Source organism: Ursus arctos, unplaced genomic scaffold (genome assembly GCF_023065955.2).
Source record: "Ursus arctos isolate Adak ecotype North America unplaced genomic scaffold, UrsArc2.0 scaffold_6, whole genome shotgun sequence".
NCBI lineage: Eukaryota > Metazoa > Chordata > Mammalia > Carnivora > Ursidae > Ursus > Ursus arctos.
In genome coordinates, this window is record NW_026623078.1 from 34173486 (window position 1) to 34186302 (window position 12817).

General features: G+C 33.9%; 1 protein-coding gene across 2 annotated transcripts in view; it reads left to right on the forward strand.

The window, feature by feature from the left end:
* The window catches only part of ZC2HC1A (zinc finger C2HC-type containing 1A), a 61212-nt gene that overhangs the window by 7380 nt on the left and 41015 nt on the right, over nt 1-12817 (forward strand). For both annotated transcript variants that reach the window (XM_048212557.2, XM_048212556.2), the window contains exons 2-5: nt 1563-1636; nt 3762-3878; nt 9964-10105; nt 11636-11784. In XM_048212557.2, the coding sequence (XP_048068514.1) occupies nt 1563-1636; nt 3762-3878; nt 9964-10105; nt 11636-11784 (482 nt within the window). The remainder of the gene's footprint in view (nt 1-1562; nt 1637-3761; nt 3879-9963; nt 10106-11635; nt 11785-12817) is intronic.

Consider the following 12817-nt stretch of genomic DNA (forward strand, 5'->3'; position numbering starts at 1 on the left):
ATTTCCAGGGGTTGAAAATATTTTTCTCAATAGTTAATTTTTATAAAATTTTGCTTTGTCATTTATTTAACTGAAATATACTTTAAAGCAAGAAAATATGTAATACTCTTTAACATTTTGTATTGATGAATTTTTAAATAATTGCTTAGAATTTAAAGGAATATATGAAAATTGTAAATAAACAAGCTTAATAGATTATGTTTCATGTGACATCACTTTGACCGTCATTATGAAGACATTCTTAATGTATGTTACAGATTCTATCCAGCAACTGCCTCAACTTTTTAGATAGTTAGTGAAATTAAGTCCCTGTAAATGAGGTTGCTCTCCCTAAATAACCTGACCTCTGGAATTGGAGAAGAACAAATCAGTCAAATCTTTGGTTTTGTAGTGCGCACTGCTTAACTGCCACCATAGAAACATTGCCTCTATCTGAGATGAGATAGTCACTATCTACCCTTAAAATAGGGCAGTGGAGTATTAAGAGAATGAGAGAACAAAACAGTTTTTCTGTTGCTGTTTGATTGTATGCCCATCCATGTCTATTTTGATTCTTTTATCAGTTTTCTTGAACTCACTAAATGCTTTGAAACACATTATATGAAGTCATAATTGTACTTTTCTCTTGAGTTTCTTTAGGTTACTTCTAAGACAAAGTGGCTTTCTATTTATCTTTCATGTGATAAAATAATTTTATCAGTAAAATATTCAGCAGAAAATATGTTTAAGTTATATAGGTTCAAGTATAATTTTCAGAAAATTACAGGTACGGAAATAAATTAAGTTTGCCAGTTGGGTAGATAATAAAATGACAAATTGACTCAGCTATGTAGAATTCCAAAGAATGTAGTTGTTTCTTTTATAACAATTTAGTAACAAAATGTGTTGTATGAAAATGTATGATAGATGCATTAAGTTTTGATTGAGTAAAAGTTTCAGCTACTTGTCTCTTATTTAATGAATTGTGCCATAGGACAGAATATCTCAGTTTGCTGGTCCATTGAATCCTTATATAATTTTATATGTATAAAATAATGAACAATTCATTTAATAAAGGTAGCATAGTAATGTTTTCATTAAAGCGTTATACTTCCTATTGTCTGCTGTTAAACAAAACAAGATTCTTTTTATCCTAGAATCCTTAGATCATCTCAGGAAGCCATCTCACTGATCACCAGAGTTATATCTTAATGCTTTGAAGATTAATAATATATAATATTAGCCTTAAGGTAAACTTGATTTTTAAAGTTTGGTAATTTACAGTAGAGAGAGGCTATAAGTTCAGAGAATATAACAAATTGGTTTGGTTAAAATTAAAGAAAACAAGGTATTTCCAAAAATACCGGTTTGGTGATACTTAGATCATGACTTCAGTATTTGGCATGTCCTTTTTGACCACCGATAGCTCTAAGTCTTGTGCCTATTTTAATCAATAATATTGCTTATTCCAAAATGAAACAAGACATTTTCCACAAGAACTGACAACTTACATATGAAGACATTAAAATTTGGAAGTTTCACAATTTGAGCAAAGAATTTATTGATTAAATTTTCTGTTTTAGAAAATGGGAGTGTCCAAGTGGGAGAGTTGTTACCTTGCAAGATTTGTGGAAGAACGTTCTTTCCAGTGGCATTAGTGAGTACCTTTTTCCTTTGGATTATGATAGATTGTAATTGTTCGATACTTCAGGACAGCTCTCATGGAAGGAACTTCTGTGGAGTAATTTAAAGAGATACTGGTCAGTGTTCTTTGTTCAAGAGTATCAGTTCCATCTATCTCTTTCTTCTAGAGTGGTCTCTTTCCTTCAGGGTTAGATTGGTCTTCAGAACTACTCTGTTAAAGTGTTTCTCTGTGGGAATATTAACAAAAAGAAAACAAAAACTCAGAAATGCATAATAATGTATTTAAAGATAAAGTATGATATGTGTCTGGGATTTTCTTTTAAAGTACCTCAGGAAAAAAAGCTGGGATAGATGACAAGATTGCTAAATTGTTGATAATTGTTGCTGAGTAAATGGGAGTTCATGACAGTATTCTCTTAATTCTTATGTGTATTTGAAATATTTGAAGAAAAATTGTTTTCAATTAAAAGTGTACCTAAAATATAATTATGCATTCTTTAGATACTTTTATTTAGTAACACATATAGAAGCACTTTTAATTGATTTTAATATAAAGTAGCCGACTAGAGAATAAGGGGAAAAAATCCCTATATACCTAAAATATTTTATTTTTACTTTAAATATAAACATACATTTTTTAATATTTTGATGTAGAATAAAGACTTTTCTTTGAATATGAATCTGCTGATTAGAGTTCTGCCACAATCCAGAATGCATATTAGTATTTCCAGTTTGTTTCTTTAAAGCAAAGCAAGGATTTAATGATCCAAAATGTCTGTTGGACTATCGACTTCTTTTAAATAATGACAGCTTTTTTGCCTTTGTCCTTTAAAAATGTCTCGCCCACACTTAACTCGGTGACTTTTTTTGTTTGTTTGATTTTGTATCCAACTCACTGTTTTTCAAACCATTTCCAAAGCATTCAGCTCAGTTTACCTAGGGAAAAAAATGCCTTCTTTTGCCCTTATTTATTTAATGTTTAATTAAATAATGTAATCACTATACAACTACAACTTACATAATATATCAGATTTGGGAACAAGTACTACGTACTTTTGACAGAACTCAGTTTTAGAACAGACATCTATTAGAAAGTTGCCTGTTAGCCACACTTTTATATTTTTTCATATTTAAGAGATTTTTATTCTAATAGCTATAATTATAGTACTTGCTTGTTAAAGTGAAAACTGAAAGCAAGTATGTAAAACAATTGATTTCTAATTGTGTACTGAAAATGTAGGAGGTTGCATGATATCAGACCAACCAGTTCTGAGGTTTCCTCTTTTCTTAGATAAAGTTTAACATTCTAGCTTCTTCAGTGTTTATCAAAATACAAAAGAAAAAAAGTGCATATAGTGCACTTATGTCATCCATTAACATGTTTCACTTGGGAGAGGGAGAATGATTATTTATCCAGGAGGTTAACTGGGGGTCAGTTATGAGAGCGTCCATTGTAATTTCTTAAAATGAATACATGAATGATTGAATGAACGAGTTGGCAGCCATAATAATAATAAAAAAAAAACCTATAGAAGTGGAATGCTAGATAGCTCAAGAAGAATTGTGGGTAAAAAAAGGTAAACTTGTTCCAGGAGGGAAGAAAGATTTGATCGTAGAAGAAGACACAAATCAGACCACCAAGTCCTATTATTTTGTGTTAACTTTATGGTAACATATTACTGTTTATGTTAATAACTTAAGTAACCCAGACTACTACTATTGTATTAACTTTTGTAATCCTTACACTAATGCAGTCTCTGTTTACATTCTTGTAACATTCTTGATAATTGTTTTCTTGTATTTTCATGTATTTAGTAATGAAGGTAATTCTTTGACTTGGTTACATTATTTTCCTTATTCTTAGCGGTGTGAAAACTGGAATATTCAATAACTCTTATTAAAGTTTGGAAGAGTATTTATTTATACTTTCTTGTATATAGTATTTATACTTTCTTGAGGATAACTTATATCATGCATTATATATACTTGCTAACAATTTTAGTTAAAGCTAAATGTGTCTTATGTATTATTATTTCATCCTCTAGTTTTTAAATTCGTCTCAAATGACAATTTGAAGTTTTATAGACTTCCTTTCTGTAGAAAAGAAAACGATACATTGCATTTCTTTATCTTAACAGAAAAAACATGGACCAATTTGCCAGAAAACTGCCACTAAAAAACGGAAGACTTTTGATTCAAGCAGACAAAGAGCTGAAGGAACTGATATTCCAACAGTAAAGCCTCTTAAACCTAGGGTAATTACTTAGCTTTTTCAATAGTATGAACTTTGCTGCTATATATACTGAAAAAAAAATTTAATTATCTGTTGTGCTAAGATTGAAGAATAATAAGAATTCTGCTTTGTGTTTTCAGTTTAGAAATGATCAGAAACGTGTTTATTTTAAACTTCTCCTAAAGGGAAACCAAACTGCTGTCTTAAAACCTGTAACAGTGAGGTTTTTGTAGCATTGGATAGCCTATTGCTTAGCTGTAGGCTGGGAATAATTAAAAAGTCCTCGCATGTCTTTTTTAAGTCAGTGTGAATTATTTGCAGCATAATTTAAGTACAGTGTATAAGTTTAAGCCTCTTATCTAGTCCCTATATACAAAAGCAAAGCTATAATTTATAGATACCTTAGCATAATAGATATTGATTATCTTGATTGATTATCTGTAATTGTGATCTTATGCTTTCTGGGGAAGTTTGATCAGTTACTCAGCTATCCATGTATAGCCGTTGTCAGTTTATTTTCTTTGAAAGCAGTGATTCACTTTAATAATCTCTCTTTAATACTACCTGTGATGTGTTATATTGCTAAGAATAAAGCACATACATACTTTATTCAACATAGTTTTAAAGAGTTAGTTCAGTGAAATAGTTAAAATTTGAGTACCTCATTGAATCGGTTTTTGAAATAAACCCTCCTTCAGTGATAAAAACTTCTCCCAGTGCTACAGGAAAACATTTCCCTGTGGGGCAATTAATCTTACTAATAAAATCATTTGATAATAGAAAAGTCGAATGTTCATCTTTTTTTTCAGTCTATGTATAAGTGAAAAATGGTGAAATTTGAATAATGTACATAAACCATTATTTGATATTTTTCTTAGTATATCTGCCAGATATATGATTATACTGGCTTTAATTAGCTAAGAGATAAACTACTGAAATTTTTAGACAGTGTAATATAGTGAGTATGAAAACGAAAGCTGGCTCAAGAGTCAGACTGCCTGGATATAACCTTACTCTGTTACTTACCATGCTGTGTTGGGCAAGTTACTTAATCTGTACATCTCTTTATCTGTAAAATGGTGATAGTAATGGTAGTATTTGTCTTGTGGGGTTCTTATGAGGATTACATTTAGTGATCTCTCAATAAATGTTATCCTATTTTTTTAAAGATTTATTTACTTATTAGAGAGTGTGTGCACGAGCAGGGGTAGGGGCAGAGGGAGAAGGAGAGAAAATCTCGAGCAGACTCTGTGCTGAGTGTAGAGCCTGAGGGGAAGGGAGCTCAATCCCACAACCCTGAGATCATGACCTGGGCTGAAATCAGGAGTCGGACACTTAACCGACTAAGCCACCCAGGTGCCTCTATCCTATTTCTTTTTAAGGGATAAGGGTTCTAATAGTGAAAAAATTCATCATCAGATAAAAGCAAAGTAAAAACCATTGCTTTACATGAAGTAGTTTAATTTCTTGGTACTTAAAAGTATGGTTCATAGGGCAGTAGTATCAGCACTACTTGGGAACTTGTTAGAAATTCGGAATCTCAGGTCACACCCAGAAATACTGAGTTAGGATCTGCGTTTTATTTTTATTTTTATTTTTTTATTTATTCGACAGAGATAGAGACAGCCAGCGAGAGAGGGAACACAATCAGGGGGAGTGGGAGAGGAAGAAGCAGGCTCATAGCAGAGGAGCCTGATGTGGGGCTCGATCCCATAACACCGGGATCATGCCCTGAGCCGAAGGCAGACACTTAACCGCTGTGCCACCCAGGCGCCCCAGGATCTGCGTTTTAATGAAATCCTTGAGAGAGTCATATGCACCTTAAAGTTTGAAAAGCTGTGTATTAGAAGATTTTGTTTTAAAAGATTTTATTTGTCAGAGAAAGTGAGCACAAGCAGGGGGAGCGGCAGGCGGAGGGAGAAGCACACTCCCCACTGAGCAAGGAGCCTAACGTGGGACGCAATCCCAGGACCCTGCGATCATAACCTGAGCCAAAGGCAGACACTGAACCGACACTTAACCAACTGAGCCACCCAGGCGTCCCAAACGCTTATTTATTTTTATTTTTATTTTTTTTAGATTTTATTTATTTGAGAGAGAGAGCGACTGAGCGAGAGAGAGAGAGAGAGAGCAAGCACTGGCAGGGGGAGGAGCAGAGGGAGAGGGAAAAGCAGACTCCCCGCTGAGTAGGGAGCCTGACTCAGCGCTCTACCCGGGGAGTAAGCCAAAGGCAGACACTTAACCGACTGAGTCACCCAGGCGCCCCTGTATTAGAAAATTTTAACATCATAGTGCAGTTTTCTCTGTCGTTATCTGTATCAAAGAAATCCTACAAAATCATAAGCAGAGTGGAGTAAAGCAGATACAAACTCCATTTTGGGGAAGAGTAAAGGCAGGCCTAATCCACAGAGTACAAAATATATGTAAGGGCTGCCTGAAGCAACTGAGTTCCAGAAAAACCTACCCACAGAGGAAGTGCAGAAAGTTGCTGAGGGACCCATGGCCCAGAATGGGAACCTGCCACCTTAAAGGTGGAGGGTCTCCTTGCCTTAAAGGTGACTCCTTAAATGTGAGGGGTCTAACCAGGAAGTATATATCACTTGTTTACTACAGCCAACGTGGGAATTGGGGTGAGTATAGAAACTTGGATAGCCAGGAACTGGAATGAGCCTGGCTGAAATTGGGCAAAAACCAGGAAGGTGGAAGTAGGGAGATAAGGCACAGAGAGTTGGAGGGGTCCAATGGCAGAAGCTCTCCAAAAGCACTAACGAAAAGAAAATACCCTTTCTGAAGGTAAGGGGCCCATCTAAAAGGCTTGGTACTTTTCTTTTTTTTTTTTTTTTTTGAAGTGGTTAGTGTGGTTACTGAGGGAAGCATGGTTGGGAGCAGGAGCGTTCCTGGACCCAGGTTGTTCTAGAGAAGTATGAGAGGTGTGTCCATGTAATCACAGGCCTTATTTGCATCCGTATCTGGTACAACAGAGAAGATGGCTAGCTGTGGGTTTCTGTAGCCTGGAAGGGGCCTGTGGACCTCTCCTTCTCCCCAGAACCTCTTGTAAATACCAGGAAAACCTAACTCATCCAATGATGAGTAATAAAAAACATTAATTTAGCATTGACACAAGGATGCTGTGAGAAGAAAGGTAGATGAGAGCAATAAAACTTATCAGTAGATGAGTTATACTTACGGAGCAGATGAATGTTGTGATCAGACTTTTTACCATAAAATAAGAAACTTTCAAGAATCAGTCATATTCAACATCTGAATTTGCTTGCATTAAGATTTTGTATCTATATTTACGAGAGAGGTAAGTTTGTAATTTTTCTTCTTATCATACTTTTGTTGCTCTCGTAAGACTAGTTAGAAAGTTGTTCTTGGGACACCTGGGTGGCTCAGTGAGTGAAGCATCTGCCTTTGGCTCAGGTCATGATCCTAGGGTCCTGGGATCAAGCCCAGTGTCAGGTTCCCTGCTCAGCGGGGAGCCTGCTTCTCCCTCTCTCTCTGCTACTCCCCTGCTGTGTTCTCTCTCTCTCCCTCTCTCTCTCTCAAATAAATAAAACCTTTAAAAAAAAAAGTTCTTGGTTTTTTGGGGTTTTTTTGGGAAGAGTTTTCAAAAGATTGATGCATTTCTTCCCTAAATGTCTGTAAGAATTCAACAGTAAAGCCATCTAGGCCAATTTTCTTTAGGTTTTTAAATAATAGATTCATTTAAAAAAATAAATGTAAGACTGTTGTGATTTTGTTTCTTCTGGTATCTGTTTTGTGGTGTTTGTCAAGGATATTGTCCACTTAATGTTGTCAGATTCATTAGCATAAAGATCCATTATAGTGTCTTCTTTTTTCCTCATGTTTGTAAGAACTGTATCGTGTACTATTTTTCATCCCTTGGTATTTTGTGTTTTCTTTTTTCCCCTTATTTGTCCTGCCTTATTAGTGTTTTTAAAGAATCATCTTTTGATTTTGCTGATTCAATGTATATTCTTGATTTAAAAAATAAAGACATAATGAGGATAGTTGGGTATTTCAATAATATGACAAAATAAAGTGCTCCTGTATGGTAGCACAGGAGCCAGCATTATGCATAGTGGAAGGATACTTAGAGGTTAGCTATTAAAGACAAGAACAAGATTAAGCTCCAACCAATGTAGTAATTGCTGTAATTAATACAGTTAGATATTAGATACATAGGGATTTGAAAAGAGGAGGTAAAGGTATCAATATTAGGAGATGATATACCTGGAAAGCCCAAGAGAATCAACTGCTAAATTATCAAAAGCAATAAGAGAAGCCAGTGAAATAATGAGATATAATGCTAATATACAGAAATTGCTCGGTTTCATATTTCAACAAACCCCTTGAAACATAAAAAACAAGAAAAGACTCTATAAAGAACAACACAAAATAAAAAATATTTAGGAATAAACCTTTTAAAGGTATAAGATTTCCACAAAGAATACTTAAAAAAACGGAAAGACACAAATACTTCTTCAAATGAAAATATTATCTCATGTTTTTGGACAGGTAGATTAAACAAAATAAAGATAATTAAGTTCCTTAAGTTTTTTATGAATATAACGTTTAAGTTTTCTGGTTAAAATATAGTTTAAAAAATTAGACAAGCTTATTCTAAAGTTGATATGAAAAAATGTACGTACAAGAATAACCAGAAAAGATTGAAAAAGAAGCAGCATGAAGTAATGTTATCCTGTCAGATATTAAAATATTATTATAAAGTCTCAATATTTAAAACACTGGTACTAACACAAGGATAGTCAGAACAGTGGAAGAGAAGAGAAAGTTCCGAAATAGGTCCAAATACAAAAGAGAATATGATAAAGGTGTTGACAGTTCAGTGGGGAGCAAAGTCAATAAAGGATCCTGAGACAGCTGCATAGTCATGTTAAAAACAAAAAATAAAGTTGAATCTACGTGTCACACTATAACTCATGATAAGTTCCAAATGAATACAAGATTTAAAGTTTTTAAATGAAACCATGAAAAGTCAGGGGGGAAACATGGGAAAATTCCATTTTACCTTGGTGTGAGATTGGGTCTTGCTGACAGTGACTGCAAATCTAGAGACCATAAAAGAAACAAGTATATTCAACTATATTTTAAAAATAATTCTTCATATCTGAAGATCCTTAGAGAAGATCATAAGACAGCCATATTGTAGCAGAGGGCTGAGGCTAGTCTCCTATAAAGAGTTAACTAGAAACTGTTAAAATTAAGACCAGTAACCAACAGGTAAGTTGACCAGGCACATTAACAGCTCACAAAAAAGGCAATGCAAATGATTCTTAATGATATAAAAAGATTCTCAACTCATTATAAAAGAAAAGCCAGTTAAAACCAGAGAGAACTGGGGCGCCTGGGTAGCGCCGTCCTTAAGCGTCTGCCTTCGGCTCAGGGCGTGATCCTGGCATTGTGGGATCGAGCCCCACATCAGGCTCCTCCGCTAGGAGCCTGCTTCTTCCTCTCCCACTCCCCCTGCTTGTGTTCCCTCTCTCGCTGGCTGCCTCTCTCTGTCAAATAAATAAATAAAATCTTTAAAAAAAAAAAAAAAAAAACCAGAGAGAACTATTTTTTACCTCTCCAGTCTGTTAAAAAGCCAAGTTTAACATACTCTATTGGAGAAAGTGTAGTAAAATAGGGAAATTACACTGTTAGTGGGAACTTAAATGGATGTAATACCTATAGAAGTTTAATTTAGCAGTGTTTATCACAATTATAATTGCAGTTTAAAAATCACATATAATGCAATTATATGAAGTTTCTTTTTAAATTATAAATTTTAAGGATAGTAATTTAAGGACTCCTTAAATTTAACATTTAAAACGATATAGCATTTCCTCAAGTTTTATTTCAATTAATTTTTTAAAAGATTTTATTTATTTATTTATTTGAGATACAGAGAGCACGAGCAGTAGGGAGAGGGAGAAGCAGGCTCCCCACAGCAGGGAGCCCAATGCAGGTTGTTGATCCCAGGACCTTGGGATCATGACCTGAGTCAAAGGCAGATGCTTACTGACTGAACCACTGAGGCGCACCCCATTTCAGTTTTTTAAAAAATGTTTTGAAATGGGCTCTTCTTTATTTGTTTGTAGCCTGAACCACCAAAGAAACCATCTAATTGGAGAAGAAAACATGAAGAGTTCATTGCCACCATAAGAGCAGCTAAAGGTCTTGATCAGGCGCTTAAAGAGGGTGGAAAACTTCCTCCTCCTCCTCCACCTTCTTATGATCCTGGTATGTAGAATATTGTTGACAGAAATCTTCATATGGAGAGAAAATATTGATAGAATTTTTATTAATTTTAAGTTGTTAATAAAATTAAAATATAATAACAGAACCTGATGAAACATAATCTTTAAAAGTTTAACTAGAAAATAATGGTGCTAATCCAGGCATTTAGGCTTATAAAGACACATTGGTGTTGAACATAGAAATACATTATCTTTTTATCTCAGTACTATTATTTAAACATAAAACATTATAATATAATTTGAAAAATTATTGTAGTAGTAATATAAAAGAAAAAAAATTATTGGGGAATTATTTGAAGAAGGTCCTATCATTTGAAATGTACTCATTTGGTAAGATTCAGATTGTTATGTTGCCTAGTTCTTTGGTGTCTTCTCATTTGGGAAGGAAGAAAAAGGATAATATTGTTTCTAAGAGGTATGTGTTCATGTGGGGAAAACCACCATACAGAGGACTTACCTAAATTATGCTTTAAATTCATGTGTTAATATAGTTTCTTTATTAGGTGGATAAAAGTTGCTTATTTGTTACCAAAAGCAAGGCAAGATGCTGAAAACCCAATATGAGATACTGAGATACTGAAAGATTTAAAATATGCACAATTGACAATTTGACATTGGCTAGTAGAGTACTTTAAAGTAGTTGTTTTAATATAAGAAGTTTGCTGCATTAAAATTGTATTAGTATTCTTGATTGAGATTTATTTCTTAGTAAAGAGAAGTTCTTATAAAATAAGTCAGGGAGATGAAAAGCATAGCGTAGGGAATATAGTCAGTTATATTGTAATTACATTGTGTGGTGACAGATTGGTGGTGTGGACTGAATATCGTATAGAATTGGCGAATCGCCATGTATACCTGAAACTAATGTAACATTGTATGTCAGCTATACTTCGGTAATAAATTAAAGAAAAAACAGTCCTTTAGAAAACCTAGATATGATCATTTTTAACATTTTATTGTAGTGGAGACAAACTATTTCTATAAAGGGCCAGATAGTAAATATCTTAGTTAATGAGGTATATTTTTTATCTCTTCTTTCATCTAAGAGAAAATACAACTGTATAAAGTTGATTAAACTAAGATTTTAACAGATTAGCCCAAATTTTAAAATCTGTTTTTAATGTACTGTGTTATTACGGCTTAACTTAGTCTCCAGTATAAAAATATGTAGATATGGTGAAAACATATGGTATATTATAAAGGCAAAGAAGAAATCCTATTTTTCCTCTATGTATTCATTCTTTTGTACTAAGGATTTATCTTTTGGGTTCCCCCCCTCAAATTTGATTCTAGGCTGACAGAAAATTGGAATTTATTATATACTAGCAAACTTTTTTCTTAAATGTCTTTACTAAGTTTAGTAGTCAGGTTGGGTGGTTATGAGGAAATGAAAAGTTTTGCTTATCAAATGTTATTACTTTGTTATACATCTTGAATTACTGTTCATAAAAACTTACAACTATGTTTCACTTCAAGAATTATGTTATTAATCTGTTTCTTTTTTCTGTTTTAGATTATATTCAGTGTCCATATTGCCAGAGGAGATTTAATGAAAATGCAGCTGATAGACATATTAATTTCTGTAAAGAACAGGCAGCACGTATTAGTAATAAAGGCAAATTTTCTACTGATACCAAAGGAAAGGCGACTTCTCGGGCACAGGTGAAATGTTCAATTATTTCTACAAATAATTGAGAAAATGACTCTTTCACAGTTTTTCGCTTATGCTTTACAGAACATTTAGCTACAATTTTCTTACTGGCTTAAAATTTTATATTATTGTTTGGCGATTTAGTAAGAAATTTGAATGTTTAATTGAGAACAAATTATTGAATGGACTTGAGGTAGTAGAGTCTTGAAAATAATGCACGTTGAAAAAGGCATTAGGGCAATGTAAGAAAACTACTTAAAAAGTAGGTGAAGCAGATTCAGAGGAAACCAGGGGGTTTGGGAGAGTGAGAAAATGGCAGTAAAAATCCATTTCCACATTTGAAAATCATGTAAGTACTGAATGTTTCCATGCTATGTGTGACCATACATCCAAGGGAATAAAATCCTGGGGTCAAGTCCAACTGTTATTTCTGAACTTTTAGGCAAATAACATTTCATATATGAGAGGCTTTATTTCTTTATCTGTTAAGTAGTCTATATGATTTTTGTGAGAAGCAAATGAGATGGTATGTGTGAAAGCACTTCAAGAGCTATAAACCGTATACGGATTTTGTAATATGAAATTTTTACAGTACTGTTGTTTTTCATTAAGCATATCGTGACACAAAAACTTTGATAATGTCATACTTTTTTTTTTTTGAGAGATTTATTTATTTATTTTAGAGAGAGAGAAGAGAGAACACGAGTGGGAGGGGAAGAAGGAGGGGAGAGGGGCTCTCAAGAAGATTCCCCACTGAGTGAGGAGCCTGACACAGGGCTCCATCTCAGGACCCTGAGATCACGACCCTGAGGTCATGACCTGATCCAAAACTGAGAGTCGATGCTTAAACCGACTGTTGCCACCCAGCGCCCTAATAATGTCATGCTTTTCAGCAAGCTTCATTTTTCAGAAAACTCTCGTTTACATTTTTTTTAGTACTGTAAATCTAGCAGACAATAAATAATCAAATCCATTTCACTTGTTATTTATAAATCAAATTTTGGATTAAAAGACTCCGTTACAGATGGAGCCTTCTTGAGAAGA